Source organism: Aplysia californica, unplaced genomic scaffold (assembly GCF_000002075.1).
Source record: "Aplysia californica isolate F4 #8 unplaced genomic scaffold, AplCal3.0 scaffold00036, whole genome shotgun sequence".
In the NCBI taxonomy this organism is placed as follows: Eukaryota; Metazoa; Mollusca; class Gastropoda; order Aplysiida; family Aplysiidae; genus Aplysia; species Aplysia californica.
This window is the reverse complement of record NW_004797306.1, coordinates 654,170-674,994: the sequence shown is the minus strand read 5'-3', so window position 1 is coordinate 674,994 and position 20,825 is coordinate 654,170. Positions and strand designations below refer to the sequence as shown.

Sequence of the window (20,825 nt, the reverse complement as noted above, 5' to 3'; positions counted from 1 at the left end):
TCCTTGCAGGCTCGACAGGACGGATCTGGGTAGTCTGCTGGCGCAATTTTGTGGAGATATGATCTCAGCTTGGGCGATTTTCCACCAGTTCTCATTCATGCAAGCATTGCACACGGACAGAAGTTGTTAGTTATCACTTGCAGCTTTAACTAAATGTCCTCAGACAGTCCTTCCAATGATTACAAACACTAGATGGGTTTTTATTAATTCATTTTCTTTTCAGTGGAATCCCTATATATATGGAACGCCTAAATATTCACAGTAAAGCCCCCTCCCCTTCCACCAATCGTCCATCTGATAATAATTATTATGGCGAGTCGAGACCAGTTCTCTCTTCTTTCACTTCTTGCACTGTAACCTATGAGAATGAACGTTTAAGCTAAATCACAAACTCGTGAAGTGAAAAATTATGATTTTTATTTAGAGCCGTAAAAATTGAATTACAAGCCCATATACGTAGCCCCCCTCCCTCTTTTCTTCGCTTTCTCTCTTCCCTTTCTCTAACCGCTCACGTCGCGTCTGCTAGATCTACTGCTGCTCGGCAGCGTAGTCGCTCAGGCCATTACCCATGACCTAATTACTCAGTGGTGTGTCCTGATATTGTGGCCTTCTCGCCCTCAACCCAAAGGCTGGGGAAAAAGAGAGGTCATACTTGTTGAGGGTGCTCCGAGACACAGCAAAGTACTGAAAAACATAACAGGGAATGTAAAATCTCAATAAATCTTTAAAGACTAGGACACTCCTTCAGACACCCCCCTTCCCATACATACACACGTTTTGAAAAATTTACTCAATACAAATATTGCCACAAGAAACTGTCATGCACGAAACGGAATATCTGGAACATGTCAGATTTTCAGAGTCCCACTGAATCCTGACAGTACAGCACCCTTGAGACAAAACTGGAGGAAGGAAAGATGTATTTCAGGGACAAAGACTTGAAAAAAAAAAACCTTCTTCGTCATCTTCTGGCCCCATCCAACATCCTTGTTTACAAGAACACTCTGCCATACATTACACCCTGTCTGGCACACATTTCTTTAATTCTACAGGGATCACAGTGAAATTTTTCGCCAACCCCTGAACTTTGACGGTCCATTCGATAGACATCCGTAAATATATTGTGCACCCCCCCCCCCCCCCCCAAAAAAAGCAAAATAATCCAAAATATAGACACATTTCACATACTTTCCTCTTGTTCTCACTCGCATCCAGTCTACGATAGGCTGAGCTTAGCCGAATCCGTGGATCACGAGGCGCCTTACGGCCGATCTCAGGCTACTCAAGGCCTATCGTAGCCAGACTTAAGGTGGAACCACCGCTGGCGTAGTTAAGACCGCAGAGCGAATTTTGGAAAGTTTTCGCAACCGCGGAAAATCACGGATCCACGGAAAACCGTGATCCCTGATTCTAACGTGAATATCACGTTTACTGCTCATTATGCCACTAGAGATCTTTGTAGTCTTTCCTTTTTGAAAAATGCCTGGACACCAGTGTCTAGACATGCCCCACATGCAAGGATGTCAGCCTTCATTTCCGCATTACAAGCGGTTAAAAAAGAAATTAAAAACAAGACACTGAGGATACCATGGCGTTAGTGTCAGAACAAGATTTGTCAAAATCTGTGGCAGTGAGGAAGTATTCAAGCACCGGTCAAAAATATCTCCATCCTCAGGTATGTTGCGGGCTGATAATGGCAAGTGTTTGAATGTAGACTATTGTATATTCCTCTGAAGCTAGCGTCAAACATCAAGAAATCCCTCATTCTCCTTGTCGTTGTCTTTATCTCCATCATAATACTCATTGTTGGCCTCGACTCTGAGGAAATGAGAACAAAAAAATATTTTAAATTTTAAAAAAAGAATGAAACAGTGGCAAACATCATTTGCAAGGCTACAACCTTCATATTTTTCCAAAAAAACAACAACAAAGAAAAGTTTAAAATGAAGGCAAAATTTCACTGTCAACAGCAGCCAACTGTCTCCTAGTCCTTGTCACATTACAATACAGTAGTCTCCGCCTAAACACATGCCACACAAAAGCACGCTCCGCTCAAGCACATACTTTTTATATGACAGGATTCTTACTATATAATTTAGAACAAATACACAATCACATTTTCTGCACGCACGCTTCAATCCGCGAAACACGCCAACAGGCAAAGCTTGCATAAGACAAGCCTACACAACAAGACACCTGTATTTGGCGAGACTGCCCCTCACACAGAACAAAGAGAGTGATAGAGTTTTTACGCCCAACTTTCCACGACATATTCTCTGGGACTGGTCGGGTGAAGGGAAGGGAGGGGCTGAAATGTCTCCTGATTGGATAATTGAAAGGCACCTCTGAGAAAAGATTTCTGACTGGTGTTTGAGTGACTGTGTATGGAATGTTTAGTTAGGCCTATGATGCACAATACGTAAAACACTAGTTAGGCCTCAAAGATTAGTGAAGTACATGAAATCAGCTGCGTTCGAAGAACTTACAACCTACTTGTTCAACAAATCACAAGAGAAAAGTCAGAGGTCATCTATGCATTTACAGAGTTGTAATAGATGATAGGCAGTTGGGATTGGTCGCTTGGAAAGCTGTGTGGCTGAGAGCTTTTCTGTGACTAGATCTATCATAAACAGTTTCTGACATTTTATAGTCCATATCGGTACAGTGAGTCTGTCTTTCTGCGCCCCCGCCCCCCTCCTCCCCCACATTCAACGCCTTTGTAATCATATTTCATAATGCAGTCGCGAAATCCTTTACAAAATAGTCACGTGTCGTCACATTATCAGCCAAAGTAACCCCCCACCCTCCAAGGGAGATCACCACAATATCAAGGAAATCAGATGATTATGCCCCTTCCTCCCTTTGCACAGGTTCATGTAAACGCACAATCTGTATAAATACACCCTTAGGGGCCTTCCAGAGCACTGTGTACAGTCAAACCTGTGTAAGACGGCCACCCATTGTCAAGGAGAAAAGTGGCCGTATAAGACAGGTGGCCGTCTTAGGCAGGACTGATCAAGATGAAGAAAACAAACCATTCCTATCTGAGGCCGCAATCGAAAGTAGCCCCATTGTTGTTGTCTTTATTGTTGTTGTTGTTGTTGTTGGTTTGCATTTCATTTATAATTTTTATTTTGTTGCTGATTTTGCAAAAGGGTGACAAAACAAAATGTATCAGACGAGGAAGACCGAGTGCCATGTTAAAACAAAGACATGGGTCGCCACCACTCGGAGAACGAGCGACGCTTCTGTCACAAGTTCAGGTTGACGTCCTTTGTTACTTTTTTGCAGACTGGGTAAACAGTGACCAATGCACAATTTATGACAAAACGTAAGGGAGGCACTAAGGTGGCTGTCTAAGACAGGTGTTATTGCTTAGTGTGATAGGGGTTGTGTGTTAAAATATGGTGGCCGCGGCCGCGCTGGACAGGTGCCCGTTTTACACAGTTAAAATATATAGAAAAAACGCAAGGGGGGAAATAGAAAGTGGCCGTTTGTACAGGTGGCCGTCTTATAGAGGTGGCTGTCACGGCAGGTTTGACTGTACTTAGGTGGGGACTACTGTGTGTATGAAGAACAGACTAAACAGAGTCAAATTGTTTGAAAAGGGGGGAAAAAATCTTCCAAAGGAAACAGAAGGCAAGGCTTGCTTTATTTTTCAATTATTTAAAAAAGGAAAAGATCGAAAATTATCGAAATGAAATGGCCCGTTGGTCTAGAAGAGGACTTAACTTCCACATAAAAACGGAAATGATAGAGGACTATGTACCAAGACAACTTGTTGAGCTTCAGAAAAAATATAGTCTAGTTGTGTAGCTCCTAGTCTAAGTAGTTACTAAATTTTTCAACGAAATAGTTTTCTCAGGGGGTCGAAAACCTTTACCCTTATCTGAGCAACACCTTCAACAATTCAACATCCACAAATACTTTTTTTTACAATCCCACTTGTTCTGCACTTCGCACCTGTTGTGTAATGGCCAGGTTTTTCAACTTAAAAGCAAAAGACAAAAGTCTGATTCCCACATGAGGGAAATATCCTATTGAGTATGATCTCTACCACCATAACATTTAAGGTCAACATCGGCCACTTCCAATATGATCAAAACTATCTTTCTTCTTCACAATTCATGGTTTACCACTTGTTTCTCCGCTTAGAAGCTCAAAAAATAAAATGTTTAACCAAAAACACCCCCCCCCCCAAACCCCTATATCTTCATGAATTTTTCCAATCATCCATCTGCTCAAATACTCCCAGCAAGTTATACTTGGTCTATCTCTATCTCTTTTGTCATTTATTTTCAATGAAACTGTTAATTCATTGTTCGTTCGCTTATGTCTAACAATGATCAGCAGCAGCAGAGGAGAGTGCTTCTTAAGAGAAAGAGAAGAAATAAGGGTGTTAATAACTTGCGGCTTCAGCTATTGCCAACGAGACCAGTTCTCACAAAAAAGATCTAGCCATGGAACTGTAAATTTGTTAAACATATACAATCAAAACTGTCCACTTTGGCATGACATCCCATTGCCTCCCTCTTCACACACACACGCACGCACGCACACACACACACACACACAGCAGAACTGCCAAGGCACATCTTTATTCACCATGTGTAAGGAATCTAAAAGCCTCACCTCTTGTCCATCTCCTCCTGGGAGTTGCGTACATCAGGGTCGGGCTCCTCTGTGTTTTCCAGGCTCAACAGGTCTGAGGGAATGTCCTGCATCTGGACGCTTGGGGCAGACGTCAGCATCTTCAGGTTGTCAATCACTGTCTGTTTTATGTTGTCCAGGTACTGTGGATTGTTTTGTGCATTTATCTGAGTAAAGAGAAGCACATCAATACCGTAACACTCCTTTAGTGCTGAGAAAAGGTACAACACACACACAGAACTAGAAAAGGAATCACAAAGAAGTGGGACCTACTACTGGCGCCATCAAACCAAGTCGATTGTGTGGGTAAGAGAATGATGGCTGTCACAATAAGGTAATTTAAGTGCTCTAAATGAGAGGTGTTACAAGAGAGTAACTTACTCAAAAAAAGAAGGAAAGATAAGGAAGATGCTTGAGGGGGAAAAAAGGAGCAAACCACACCATCAGTAACTGCCCACCACCCACATTATTAGTGGTGTCTTCCAACCACCCATGAAAAAGATCAACAACCAAGTTGCTAATGGATCCACAACATTATGGTATACATCACACAAGCAGTAACAGGTGAGAGAAGAGAAAGGTGGGGAGTGAGATAGTACCACAAAGGCCATATTTCCCCATGAAAAAAAAACAGATAGTAAAAATACTAACAAGATAAAATAGCACAGACAAAACTAGTGAAGCTTTTCAAACAATTTTTCTTTCTTCTTAATTTAAAAAAAAAAAGAAAAGAAAAGAAACTACTCAAATATGACAGGACCCCTAACCATAGGGCAGTTACCTGTCTGGTGTTTTGATTCTCCTGTTTACTGAAAATATCCGGATGAAGCTGGTAGTCTGGTCCGAAGTCATCAAGATATTCTGAAAACAGGGAAAGAGCAGAGAACAATAAGGCATGTTTTCATAATGATGAAATTTACCCAAAAAGGCGGAGAAATGAAGGCTCCAACACACTATATTTCTTTTGGCGGGAGTAATCTTTCAAAAGAAACAGATGTTCATCTGGGACAGTTTTATATATACATCAAACACGTCAAGGAGGAGCTAAAAAACAATGTCTAAACACAGAGACTATATACTCTTACATTGCCCAAGACAACCACCCATTATTGAGGATAAAAATGTTCGTCTTAGACAGATGGATGTCTGGGACAGTGTTATTATAGTATTTAAAAAACCCAAGGGAGAAGTAGGAAGTGGTTGTTTGTACAAGTAACAGTCTGGGACAGATGGTCATTAGAGCTGGAAAGACTACACAGGAGTGCTGAGGCAGCACATTTCATGTGACAATGACAACAGCCATATTTTGTTTTTCATGTTAATGCTTTAGTAAGAGGTTTACAACATAATTAGGTCATATAAGTGCTGAAGATAAGAATTTATATATCTACTTTTTTTGGAAGTGTTTTTCGGCACTCCCAACTGCATAAGGTCATATGAGGGCACGGTACACATTAAACATTTTCAATTGGTAGGAAATTCCGAATTTTGCTCCGGTGGCAACCGCAGCCTACTCTTATTGATTTCAGACCACTAAGGGATCTTAAACGAGTGCAACTTGCATACGAGACCTCCCTGATTTTTCGCCCTTAACCGAGAAGGGTAGGTGTAAGATCTTACCTACCATAAGAAAAGGAGTGTGGCTGAAAGACAGCTGTAAGAAGGAGCCAAGGAGTAGCAGTACAAAGGCTGTAAAAAGATTCAGGAGCCCAAAGGAGGGGGAAAAGGAGGTGAGGGCAGAAAGTGGAGAAGAAAGCAGACGACAGAACTTTGTTCGAGAGCAGGAAAGGATGTGAAAGGAGAAAGTTTTAGAGAAAATACATTTAGGTCACTATCCGGATTTGAACCCGGGACATACTGAATGAAAGGCAGACACCTCAACCTCTCGACCACGACAGCCCTCGAAGATTACAAGTGTTACAAAAGAGTAACAAACACAAAATAAAAAAGAAGGAGAGGGAAGGACAATAAACCTTTGATGGAAGAGAAGGGGCAAACCACACCATAGCACCACCAGCCATCCACATTTGGTGAGAACCACATTAAAACAAACAGCAACACCAAGAAGTACTGAAGCAGACCACCCCAGAGCATCTGCGGAAAAACACGCTGACAAATACCATTCACAGACCATAAGTATAACTCACCATTGAAAGGCAGGTCATTGCTGATCTGCTCTCCTAGAAGCACAGCTGTCTCATGCGTCCAACATCGCGCTACATTGCGCTTTGTGTAGCCTCCCCCGCCCAAGACCAGGAGAGGAAGATTGAATGACTTCACATAATCTACACACTCCCTGAAAGAAAAAAAAATGTTCGTTTCAAATACTGAAAAAATGGGAGAGGGTTTGACTTTGTTGCTTCCATTTTTTCTGCGTATCCCTGTTACAGCTCTGGGAGTAACTGATTCTGAGATCTTCATCACGCAGTGCAGTGGATTTTTACGTACATAGCCGTATATAGCCGACATAGAATATGTGTCACGACATGGTAGAATAGATCAAGGGTTATCTCCTTTAAACCATTAAAGAAACGCGAGCAAAATGTCACACACCGGCTTTGGTTTTAAAAAACTATCCTGAACTCACCCATGGCCTTTGATACTCAGATTGAAGCATCCCAGTCTGTCACTCCCTAACGAATCAGCTCCACACTGAAACACAAGAACAGAAAGTTGAAATACCAGAGCGGGTTTTCAGGTTACTAAAGTCGTAGAGAACTGAAATTTGAATACAATGAGAGAAGGCTTTTAAAGCAAGAAACAAACAGATCCACTCCAAAACTTAAATAAGAATTCTACGCCACTTGCGACACAAATGGGTCACTGAAGTGCAAATAATTTGGGTGTTAATGTATATAGAGAGCGACGTACAAAGAAAAAAAGGAGAAGCAATATGGACAATAGACGTTCGATCTGAAAGAAAACCAGAGCACCTGCCTTACACTAAAAAAAACCCAAAGGAACAAAAAGCGCAATTTAACCAAAAAAACTTTTTTTTCCTCTCATGTACTATTAGCTGGACAATGTTTGGTTTGGTTTTTTTCAACATTCCGTCCTGTAATTGCATACTCTATTCTCACTTGCCTTTCCATTATTTTTAAATTCAAGCTGCAAATACTATTTCACTCAGTTTATTCTTGTCTTGGTTTCCTTTACAAAATGCCCACTACTTTTTATTTCTGTTCACTCAGTCCATTCCCCGGCATTTGAACTAATATTCAACAAATATTACAGCATCTACATGCCATTTTATAATTTGTTCTTTTCCTTGAAATACCTGTTGCAGTCAAAATCTCTTTAAAAATTCCAAAGAATCTTCACCACTAAGAAAAAAACATAGCATAAATGTCTCAACAAGAATGTCACTATCTTTAAAGGAACTTCTGCACACACAGCAAAAGTCATGAACAGCATGGGTAAAAAAAACCCCAAAAAACGAAGTAGTCTTGAAAGATCCCTTATAAACACTGATAAGGCAGTTGACATTTGCTGGACGTATATTGAGCAGGTATAAAACCTGGGCTTAATAACAAAACATTAAGGAAAACAAACCAAGTTCTGATAAAGAATGAAGTTATACAAATTGTTCATATTTGGGGCACTTGAAACACATGAATTAGAGGAGATTCACATTCTATATATGCCACAAGCCCTGAAAAAATGTAAACTCAAGATGGACGTGATTGCCATTATCTGTACCGAATAAGATACTTGAAGAATAGTGAAGCAATGTTTCATTACCTGTAAAACAACACAAGTGGGCTGGTAAAACTCCATCACACTGGCAATGACTGGTTTGAACACTTGCATGTAACCTGATGAGCAGAAAATGAATGAATAAGAACCATACTTTTGCAAATGAACTACTGAAAACATTACTAGCAAAAGCAATACTTAAAGAAATGAAATCAGCAACTAGGAGATCTGATAGCTTCACAGAGACTGAACTATTTAAGGTCTTAGATTACAATTGATGAGAACAGAAGATACTTTGCAATACAAAAGCTCTGGACATGAACTGACCAGAACATTTAAGAAACGTTGGGATGCTTTTTCTTATCCTGGCATCATTTTGTAAACAGCTCTGAAGTCTGCTAAGTACAACATAACTGCTTCATATATCAATCTACATGTCTTACATGGAATGATTTACAAAGCATGGAACGAAATTTGAGTATTTATACAAAACTAAAAACTTTTAAAGGACTTACTGGCATCATCAATGCCTGCTAACAAAGGTACATTGACTGAGTAGTATCGCCCACTCTCAGCTCCAATTTCATACATGTCTCCTGCAGATTAAACCAAAAACATGATGGTTTTAAAATCTAAAAACTCATGAATTAATATCTTAGCTCGTGAATCAAATACAACTGATAAACAGAATAATGTCTGGTTGAAATGAGAAACAAAGGCCAGCTAAATTACTTGCCAGCCAAAAGTTTGTACATCACTTTGTATCAAAATAAAAATATTAAATTTTTGTAAGCGATGAAAGGAAATCCTATCAGCAAGTACCGGTGAACTAAATTTTCCAATAATTCACTTTCTGTTATCAGGCAAACTTTTTTAGAAACTTCTCTAATCATATTTCCCATGTGAAACTTCTCTCTCTTTTCATACAAATAAAAAAGTTAGTAATATTTGACATTTTGCACTAAGAACTCAGCACACCATTCAACCTACATCTGTGGTCATCAGTAAAAATGTAAAAATAGGTAAGAAAAAAGATAAATAAAATGTGGACAAGTTAAAAACAAAAAGAGACTCACCAGTGCCAGGGAAGAAATATTGGCCATATTTATGAAACGACACACTCATGACCCTGTCTGTAAGATAGAAAGCTTCTTGAACCCCGTCACCGTGATGGATGTCAATGTCTATGTACAACACTCTTGGATGATATCTGAAAAGAAGTCAAGCGTTTAGTCCTGCATTTCTATTTTACACCTTTCAGACAAAGAAACAGTTCTCAAATGCGGCGGACATGCCAGAAAACAGACCAAAAAAAATAAATCCAAAGGAAATGACAAATTTCAAACTCTGAAAAAGTTCACCTGCACACTTTGACATTTGATCAGCTTAAAGGCATTATCTGCATAAATAATAAATAATAATATTGGATTGCATTTATATAGCGCATATCTACTTATGCAATGCTCTATGCGCTTAACATGATACATATTATGGATTTACAAATCAATTTTAAAGGCACATAGTATTACATACACGTGCACACACATATTCATGCATGCACGCACCACACACAAATACACACATACCTTAAAAATTTTAGATTTTCTGCTTCTCTGATAAGATGTAATTTATTTTAGGTTTAACAAGGGTTGTTTTGTCACTTGATGATCTGAGCGTTCTAGGTGGTACATAGGGTGTTAAAAACTGTTTTATGTAGTAAGGTGATAAATGATGTAAGCACTTGTAGCAAGTTAAACAGATTTTATATATGATATGCTCTTTCACCGGGAGCCAGTGTAGTTCTTTTAAAATAGGAGTCACATGATCATGCTTTAGTTTCTTAGTAATTATTTTGGCAGCAATATTTTGTACTCTTTGTAGTTGTTGTAACTGTTCATCAGGTACACCAGCAAGTAAGGAATTGCAATAATCAAGCCTTGACAATATAAGTGATGTTATTAAAGTTTTGGTGACACCAACAGATAGATATTTTCTAATGCTCCCTATTTTCTTCAGTTGTATATCACATTCCATACTAAGATCAGAAAAAAATAGATAGAAACACAAGGAGCGATAAAATAATGAGTGGTATTATTTTCTACAAATATATTTAAAAACAACTAATCACAAATATGCTGGAGCTGTAACTAATCATTCACAGCAAGGGAGGACGACACTGTCACATTTTACTGAGAACAGACACAGACTGGAGTAAAGATGAGATGGACCAGATCAGATGACATGCTACAAACTTTGATGTAGCCAGGTAACTAAGAAGCAGCTGATAATTTCTTCCTACATGTACACACAGACAACTGCTTTTTATACTGTTACATAGTTAAGACAAGCCATCGTGCTAAGAAACACTTTGAAAAGATCACTCACTTGAGCAATTCCAAAATGGCAATGACAATATCGTTGACATAGCAAAAGCCAGATGCCTGTGAAAAGAAAAGAAGCACAAGTGATACAAAATTGCAAGCACACATCAGGTAAAAGTCCTTGTGGTAAGAAGAAAGACTTTCACATCCAAATATTACATAACCAGTCATCTGTCAATTTCAAAGTGCGTTCACCACACAAATGTATGTACAAGTCATTTGTTGAGTAAATAGAGTTACACTAAATCAAGCCAAGAAAAAGTGCAACCTTCAATACTTACCCTTTTTTTCTTCCATATTCTACAGTAAACATGACTGAATTATCTATGGACCTAAATCTGTACTTCTTAGAGTTTGTTTGTTTTTTCTACAGGGCAAAACTATTTTTGTCCCTTTGACATTCTTAATTGATGTCTGAATATATCATTCATTCACAGAACTTACCTCATATTTCTTTGCATGATGAAGCCCACCAGACCAATTGATGGCTATATCACATTGCTGGGAATAAATTTTAAAAAGTTTTGTCACACCAAAATCACAAGTACTGTTTCATAAATGCCACACAACTCATTGTATATCAAAAAAAAAACTACATCTAACCTCAACTACACCCAGTGCCAACAATAAAGCATAATTTCACAAAATAAAACTACTTCCATGTTCATACCACTGGCAAAAAAGGAAAAATGGCAACTACAAAGAGAATCTTTACCAAACCCCCAACTCACATTACACACCACCCAAAAGACAAGGTAAAGCTTTGAGGAAGCCTTAATGGCACAGACCAGTCCCTGTAATCACACTGAAACCCTCAGCTTCTATAACAATAATAATAACACAGTTTTCAATCTAAAAACTTCACACGCTGGACTTAATCAGGTACTCACATTATTATTTAGTTTGACGGCTCCTTCCAAAGAGGCCCCTGTGTACATTTTGCAGAAGTCAAACATGCCATCAAATACAGGGCTGGAGACAAGAAAAAAGCAATCATAATATGATGAATAAAGCACACTACAGTAGGCAAAATGTAATAATACTAACAAACCACTAGACCAGAAACTAAAAGAATCACCATGAACACAAACATTTTCCGTTAACAATTCAAATGTATCTGTACTGGTGTGGGGTTCTCAGGGACTAAAGGTACTGTGTTTGCCTCTCATTCAAAAGGTCCTAGGTTCAAAACCTGACAGAGAATGTTTCTTCTCTAAAATGTTTTCCTTTCACGTTCTTTCCTGCTCTCAAGATATGTTCTGTCATCTGCTTTCATCACCATGCCTGTGCATAGAGGCACCATCAAGGCCTGCTTAAAAATAGGGGATTTATTATTAAGGGGTGGGAATGTTCTTGGAGACTAAAACAAGTGATATTTAGCTTCTTACTAGTTATCTCAACAGTGGTACATGCTGTTACTTATCACACCTCATGGGTTGAAAAAAGTTGCATTCTAATATAAACGCTTTGTCATCGAAGTATTTCACATTTTCCAAAGATTCCCTACCACCATGACTAAACTTGAGCTACTCCCTGGCATACAGCTTCAAAACACATATATGGAAACTGTTTCATTGTATTTTTTGTTTGTAAAATATTTTCCCAATTTCCCAACAATTCACTGTTACTTAAATGTATTTTTACAACATTCTCCATTTTAGCATTAATCTGGCAAAAGGCAGAATAGTATAATAAGATAGCATGTGATAGATTGTAAATATTTTTAGATTTAAATTATAAGAGATGGGCTGCTTCAATCCTGCTTGTCAAGGCCAATGCAGGCTAAGCATTCCAAACCAAACAAATAATGGAAAGATACACTTGGGCAGGAATCAAACACACGCCTCCTGCTAGTAAAGTGAACAGTCTAACCCTTATTCCATGGACACTCTGAACGGCATATATTACTAGCAGAAACAATAGTACAATCACGCAACTTCACCTTTACATGATGAGGGAGCAATATTTATGTTAAAAGACAAAAAACTTAAACTTACCAGTCTTCCCCAACATTGAAGACGGATAAGTACTTGGTGAAGTTCTGTACATTCTGTGGTGTGACTGATCGAAGAAACTGGATATAATCATCAGAGTGAAATCTGCACATATCTCGTTCCGTGGCATGGTATGGACGATAGAGCTGGGGACATAGTTTCTGTGTGAGTTTACATACTCTCAAACATTAAAAATGAGATTTTTCGAAGGCAGAACGCTTCGCCTCATAGTCACAGGTTAATGAAAAAGGAATAGAATTATCAAAGACAAAGATGACGCACCAAAGTGAATATGCTGAAACACAGAATGACTTCTCAAAAATCACTATTCCTATCCATCAATACTGAGATAACTGATGTAACGACAATTTTTCTAAAAAGCAAAATATTTAACCCTTGCTCAAATTTTAGTCATCATATTAATATAAAATATCATGAAATGCAAAATTAGCTCTAAATTACCAGTCTAGTTCTAACTTTCGAAAGGTATTTTATCTTGTTTTAAAGATTTAACCATGAAAAAGTATGATTTGTTCTTTAGTTACTTTTTTCAAGCAACACTTACTTAACTACAATCAAGCAATTATTACCTTCATCTTTTTGTGCAAATCATAACGTAAGACCAAGCAATGGGTCAGAGATATTCTGTGAGGTTTCATTGGATGCCCGGGCCCTGAAACAAGAAATTAACAGATTAATCATTCAGTAATTTAGTTGTTTTGGTACATATGAATGAAATGTTGTACAATTACATAATATTCCTGCTCAACGGCAAGCTCTTTGCCCTTCATAATCCATATTATTACCCCAGCTGACCTGGTAGCACTCTGAAACAATCTCAACTTCCTGGGAAGCATACAGTGCAAGCAGCCATTTAATAGGCGCTAAAACACTATTTATACTGACGAGATCTTTCGCTGTCTGTGGCCAGGGTACCCATTCATACCTGGGTGAAGTGAAGAAAATATGTGGAAAGTGCCTTTCCCCAGGTCACAACGTCGGGCCTGTGGCTCTAACTCCTGAACCCGCAACATCACGATTACGAGTCCGGTAGCCTAAACATTAGGTCACCGACGCCACATATATCAGTAAGCTCAGACACAACATGAAACTCTTTTGTGCAACTTCTAATATTAGCTGTTAAAGTACACCAAATAACTTTGAAAAAACATTTGATAAATTTTAACTGTCACTCCCACACACAGCTATGCACTGCTTTTGGGGGTCAAACTTGTATTTTGGGCTGCAGATCACGCATTTATATGGCACTGCCACCAAATCATCACAAATCAAAGAAAATTTCGAAACTAAATGCAAACATCAACTTATATTATAATGTGGTGAAACAGGAGGTCATGATGCCCCCTACAATCCCCCAGATTTTTGTTACCTTAGGGGGACATGAAGTGAGGGGGGGGGGGAGGTATGTCTGCCCCCCCCCCCCCCCCCTCTCCCCACACCAGATTTGTCCTTTTACTTTTACTTTTTTACTTTTATCCGCCGTTTATACCCTTTTTTGAGTGTCGCGGGGAAAAAAGAGACGTCTCTCTGTCGCCAGCCGGAGAGCTTGGGCCAGGGGGATGCCGTGGGTGATTAATGTTTCCCTGACTCCATCTATCCAGGTCTTTCTCGGTCGCCCTCTGGCCTTGTTGCCATCAAATTTTTTTAATGTAGGCACGTTGTGCTGGATGGTGAGTTGGTAATCGTATGAGATGTCCGAACAATTTGATTCTTACGTGTTGGATGTGATGCATGACATTATTTGTGCCCACCATTTCTCTAATTACTGAATTTCTGATTTTGTCTCCCCTGGTCTTGTTTTCTGCTTTTCTAAGGCATCGCATTTCACATGCTGTTATTCTTTGCTCTAATGTCTTGTTCGTGGTCCATGTTTGGCATTGATAGGTGAGTGTTGGGATGAATATGGTGTTGATAATTTTGAGTTTTGTTGTCATGGGGACGTTAGGATGTTTCAGTAGAGGAGCAAGCTGGTAACTAACATTATTAAATTAGTCTTTTGTACTCGTGTTCCAATTTCTCTGTTTAGTCGCCCATCCTCTGTGAATATACTTCCCAGGTACTTAAATTCTTGGACCTGTCTGAGACTGTTGTTGTTGATGTGTATCCTGAGTGGTCCTGGCTTTCTGCTTACTTTCATTGTCTCTGTTTTGTTGATGTAGATCTTCATGTCATAGTAATCACATTCTTCGTTTAATCTGGTGGTGTGGTGTAGGAGACTCTGTTCATCTCCGTGTGCCAGGCTTTGGTCATCAGCGAAGAGTAATTCATTTAAGGCGTCTGGTTCTGTGCCTCTTTTGTAATTCTATCCATATATATGAGCAATTGCCAAAACGTGAGACTCTCTTGAGACTCAGTGGTGCAAAAAAATTTTTCTTACCAATTTGACTCTCTTTTCTGTCAGTCACAGATTGACATTTAATGCTCATATTCCTAGAGTATCAGAGCAAGGAGATGTACGGTTTTGGAGATATGGGTCTATTGGTTTGGCAACTACTGTATTTCTTGTATGTAACAGTGATGACAAAAACAGATAAGCAGCAAGGCAAATTATAGACTTTAAATTCCATTTGTTTAGTAAACAAACACTTTGTACACTATGAACTCCAATCATAATGGATATATGAATGGCAAGCTTTGTAACAATGACGCAGTGCACAGAACATGTCATCATTGTTATGTACAAGAAAGGATACACATTGGACATTATCATTGACAACACATCACAATAGTGAAAGGCTGTACAAATACAGTTATCAAAGCCTCAGTACCAGAAAAACACATGTGTAAAACAATTTTTTAACTAATATGAGGCAAAAGCCCAAAATCAATGGAGCTGACTTGTACATAACAGTGATGACAAACATGACTTGTACATAACAATGATGACACAATGTACAGGAAAAGACAAAAGTCTTGCCTCCAGAGATAAAAGCGCACTTTAAGAATTTAAAAAAAACCAGGAGAGGTTTCTTTTGCTTTGAAACAGATATCAGGTCATATCAAAGACAGTGGACGATCACAATTATGTTGCTAATTATGACAAACAGTACTCGTACATAACAGTGATGACAAAACATACTGGGAAAAGGTAAAATCATGCCTACAATTTACTACAAAGAACAAATTTGCACTAAGAGATACACAGATCAATAAAGGCGTATTTTGCTTCTAAATGAATCTTGCATGTATGAAATATATGTTGAAAACTTATTGATATTAGCAATTATGAAAAATATTACTTGTACATAACAATGATGACACAATGACACAATGTATTGGAAAAAGGTATATCATACAAACAAAGAACAAATGTGTATTTTTGAGTTAGACAGATAAACAAGGACATGTTAGTTTATTTGTTTGAGTAAAGAGAGCACACATTACTTAAAAAATGTTTGCTCTTAGGACAATGTAATTTCTTGTACGTTAGTCAGTCTTGTACGGCTGCATGACGACACCCCAAACGTCATCACTGAGCACAAAAGCTAAATCTATAACCACAAAAATGATCCATCTCTCGAAGTTTGTTCACACATCACACTCTTGTTCCAGGAATCCAGTGTTAACACCGCAATTTCACTAAAATATTCAACAGAGTAGCCTAAAAACACGCAAAACAGCCCAGTACGTCACATTCAACTCAAAATTCTTGTGCGTCACCGGACGCTGAAGACAATGACTACTTTCGTTTTTCTGTTTCCCCCGTTGCTTCCGTTGTTCTGGGGACGCGGGTAAGGGGAAGTCACTCAAGAAAACAATTATATCCGGGCACTTTTGATGACCCGTTCAAAACAAAAGTGGGTGAAATTCGGACTTCCGGCACGTCGCAAGTTGACGACAATAACGGCGAATGTTTAACAGCCGACCGAAATCGTAGATCTAGGAACCCGATGTTCCTTTCGCGCATCGCGGCTTTTGAAGTATTGAATAAACGACGATAGGCAAAGAGATTTAACCAGCAGTGATTCTACTGAAAAATAATGGTGTGTTTTCTGAAACACCTAGTCCGTGACGACAGGACAGACACACAAGTAATCCGAATTGTTCGTCTATTTGCAAACAAATAAACCGATTTCTTGAGCAAGTTAACTTTTCTCAATGACAAATAACATAGGATCAAAGCACATGTAAAAAAAACACACCCAAAAATACTAAATTTTGGACATTCTTGGAAGTTTGCATTGGTGTGCTCAAAATGACACTCCAGGAATCACTAAAAAACGAACATTTTTGGCACAAAATTTACAAACTCAAGATTGTAAAGCTGACAAGGGGTCTGAAACTGCTAATGCAGGTTCTACATCCTATATTTGACGTGTGTACACGTTTTGGAGGAATAAATACAAATGCATCACATTTTATGCACACTAATGTGAGATGTGTGTGTTTTTCCCCACGTTTTGGCAATGGCTCATATAATAAATAGTAGTGATGATAGGACACAACCTTGTCTTACTCCGGATCTCGATCCATTCTGTGAGTCCCCCCGGCGCTCTTACAGTATTATATGCTGTTCTCGTAAAGGGCACGGATGTTATCTAGAATTTGGCCTCTTACTGAGTCTTACAGAGCAGTTTTCGAGGTCTTTCCACAGCTTGTTTCTGTTCACTCTGTCGAACGCTTTCTCCTGGTCCATAAATACTATAATTAGTTCCCTGTTGTGTTCTATTACGGTACCTTTCTGACATTGGTCGTAGGGGATTGCTGGGTTCAACGAAACCAGATTTGTCCAATGTGCGAAAATTACTAATCATAATTTGCGACAGATTTAACCCATTCGCTACGCCGAGCCGTGGGGGGGCGGCACGGATAAAGTGCCGTCAGTACGCTAAACCGCCCCCCGGCGGCTCGTGAACTGATCTTCAATTTTAGCTTAGATTCTATTCCAATCCACATATCCATGAATCCATGTTAAAATAAAGGTCATAATATAATGTTGACTTCCGGGTCAAGCATTTCCACTGAAAATCGGAAGTTTAGATTCTGTTTTGAAACGCGTTTTCGTGGTTTATTCCACTTTGTTTTATCGCGATGCCAAAATTATAGCCCGGACACCAGTCTTAGTAATTTTACACAACAACATCTATCATTATTTTGCCGACTAAAGAAGTGTAAGACTCTTTTTTATATATTGATACGATTGGACTCATATTGCCAATGCACTGTTATTGAGAAATCAATATTTTTGAGTGCCAGATCTAGGTCTAGAACTAAATTGTTAAAATATTTTTTTCTCCACAAAATCACTACTTTTTGATGAAATTACAAAAAAGTGCCACTCAAGATATGTATAGGTTTATTCCAAATGCAATTCTGAATAATTCCATATAAGATACGAGTGGGTATTTTTCTGTTTGTGATCGTTTTTCAAGATTATAAAAAAATTAATTTTTTTTCAATATCGGATGTTATGATCCAAATGTACAAATATTATGGAATGTCATGTAAATAACTGCAAACTTTTCAATATTTTCCAGTTCTATATTCATTTATGGTTATTTTGATGTATCATTTGACTAGGTGCAAACATATTTTTTGAGTTTCACCAAAGATTATTATTTTCAAATTTTATCCGCTTTCAATCAAAATTGTGTTGCATAATTGCCTCTTACAGGAACCAAAGTTGAAAAATACCCAAATAAACAAAACAGGTGTATTCTACAAATAATACTGAAAATTTTGGTATATAATATGTTGATATTTATTTGAATTTGTGGCCCCAAAGACCTTTTAACTGCCCACTAGTCATCATCTCATTCGCCCTCACGAAAAAAATTCGTCCACAAGCCAAAAATAATATGTAGCGAATGAGTTAAAGTCAATTTTCAGGTAAAACAGATACAAATGATTCTAAATGAATAAGTAAAGTACTATTACAATCAGGGTTGGGTTGATTTAAATCAGTTGATTTTTTAAATTTAAATCAACTTGATTTTTTAAATAAAAATCAGTGATTTAAATCATTTTTTTTTTAAATTATTTTTATTCAGTTTTTACATATTTCAACATTCAGAATTCCTTTCCTTGGTTTCATAAAACAGATATAAGGTTAAGTAGACTAATATAATCATGCTTAAACGTCTGCTTTCCCTCCTTTCACTGTAAAATAACACAGTATTCAATTTACTTTTTGTTCCATAATTGAAATCAGAGCTGGGTTGATTTAAATCAGTTGATTTTTTTTATTTTAATCAACTTGATTTTTAAAATAAAAATCAGTGATTTAAATCACTTTTTTAAAAATGTATTCAGTTTTTACATTTATTTGAACATTCAGAATTCCTTTCCTTGGTTTTATTAAACAGATATAAGGTTTAGTAGACTAATATAATCATGCTTAAAAGTCTGCTTTCCCCCCTGTCACTGTAAAATAATACAGTACTCAATTTACTTTTTTTTCATAATTGAAATCAGGGTTGGGTTGATTTAAATCAGGTCGATTTAAATCAGTTGATTTTAAAAAATTTAAATCAACTTGATTTAAAAAATAAATATTCTGTTTTTACATCTTTAAACATTCAGAATTCCTTTCCTTGGTTTTATAAAACAGTATATAAGGTTTAGTAGACTTTAATTTAATCATGCTTAAAAGTCTGCTTTTCCCCCTGTTACAGTAAAATAATACAGTATTCAATTTACTTTTTTTTTCATTATTGAAATTAACATTTTCTTTTTAAACAAACACAAGCACGCGCACACACACACACTGTAATAAAATGCAAGTTTATCTATGTATAATTACCCCCCCCCCCCCCTTCCTTTTAGACTGACATTTTCTTCATTTTTGTCTGTAGCCATATTTCACTGATATATTATATATAGCCAGATTAAGGCTTTCTTTTGCGGTTGCTTAAATTAATCATTAGTTAAAATAAAGACAATGCATTTTGCACTAAAAGAACATACATTTAGCAACCAAAAATCCCAAACTGTGTCGACATTTTAAAAAAATAAATTTTAATTTAAAAAATCCGATTAAAATTTTAATAATCTTGATTTAGATCTAGATATCTAGTCTAAATTGAAAAAATCGATTTAAAAAATTTTTATTTTTTTTTTTTTTAATCACCAATCCTGTCTGGCACCTCCAAATTTCTAAAATCCTTTAATGACGAAAAATAGGCACCACAGACAATTGCACGTTGTCGTTACATTGGAATGCAAAATCTCTGCAAAACGACAAAAATAGTCATGATAGGAAGCCATTGTTCGACGTCATGCCTCATCGACAAACAACAAGGTATTAACTAAAATGAGTGGGACAATGCAAATGCAGAGATACCCAGATGACCTATCGGTTCAAACAATGCAAATTAGCACGCAAGCGCGTGAGCCCGCAATTGCCCATTGTTGCGTAATTTCTTGCAGACTGGCTTACGTTTGATGAACCGCACCTTCAGCATTTAATTAAGTTGATAACTTATAGATCTAGTATTCGACAGCCAGGGGTGGGTGGGAGGTGGGGGGTTTCAGGGGGGCCTGCCCCCCTGGCTACAATAATAATTAAGAAAACACACATGAGATCTACATTCAAATCAATAATAAACAGAAAAAAGAAAAGTGGACCAGGAACATTTTAAATAGTTGGCTTTGCCGAAGAACTTTAGTGGACCCACTTTGCCAGCCTAGGTTAGGCCTAAGACTACAGGTACCATGAGAGATAGAGGCGCGGGTGAAGTTTACAGGACCAGTGAAGAGAGGGGGAGATTAAATTGACCAATCAGCGCTTGGGCCTAGCCATTCGCGCGCACTCAAGGGCTTTGCGGTCGAAAAATCCGGTAGAAACTTTGTTGACTATACGTGCCCGAAGTAGGCAAGGGAGGAAGAGCAGAGAGAGCGCGGTCGCGCAGTGCGGCCTACGGCCGCCAGGCGGACAAGGCCGCTGCACAGCGGCCCAAGGAGTGATCTTGTAGTTCCGTTCGTTAAAGTCCACGATCCATTTGTTTACATCCAGAGAAGAAATCCAGAAGTCTTGAAGACCAAATACTATTTGAATTGGAAGTGGCTATTCTCACCCAGGGTGAGAATAAAAATACGATCTACCTCTCACCCCGAGTGAGACTTGCCAGCATAGGCTACTCTC

At 38.1% G+C, this 20,825-nt stretch overlaps 1 protein-coding gene across 1 annotated transcript in view; it reads right to left on the bottom strand.

Annotated features, from left to right (window-relative positions):
- Positions 1–211: 211 nt before the first annotated feature.
- Positions 212–20,825, bottom strand: part of LOC101845303 (histone deacetylase 3) — a 24,664-nt gene continuing 4,050 nt past the window's right edge. The window contains exons 2-14 of the mRNA XM_005091818.3: positions 13,312–13,394; positions 12,725–12,867; positions 11,618–11,699; positions 11,172–11,228; positions 10,732–10,787; positions 9,423–9,556; positions 8,862–8,942; positions 8,392–8,465; positions 7,238–7,302; positions 6,798–6,946; positions 5,432–5,511; positions 4,633–4,793; positions 212–1,818 (exon numbers count right to left, since the gene is read on the bottom strand). Coding sequence (XP_005091875.1) covers positions 1,743–1,818; positions 4,633–4,793; positions 5,432–5,511; positions 6,798–6,946; positions 7,238–7,302; positions 8,392–8,465; positions 8,862–8,942; positions 9,423–9,556; positions 10,732–10,787; positions 11,172–11,228; positions 11,618–11,699; positions 12,725–12,867; positions 13,312–13,394 — 1,241 coding nt within the window. The 3' untranslated portion in view covers positions 212–1,742. The remainder of the gene's footprint in view (positions 1,819–4,632; positions 4,794–5,431; positions 5,512–6,797; positions 6,947–7,237; positions 7,303–8,391; positions 8,466–8,861; positions 8,943–9,422; positions 9,557–10,731; positions 10,788–11,171; positions 11,229–11,617; positions 11,700–12,724; positions 12,868–13,311; positions 13,395–20,825) is intronic.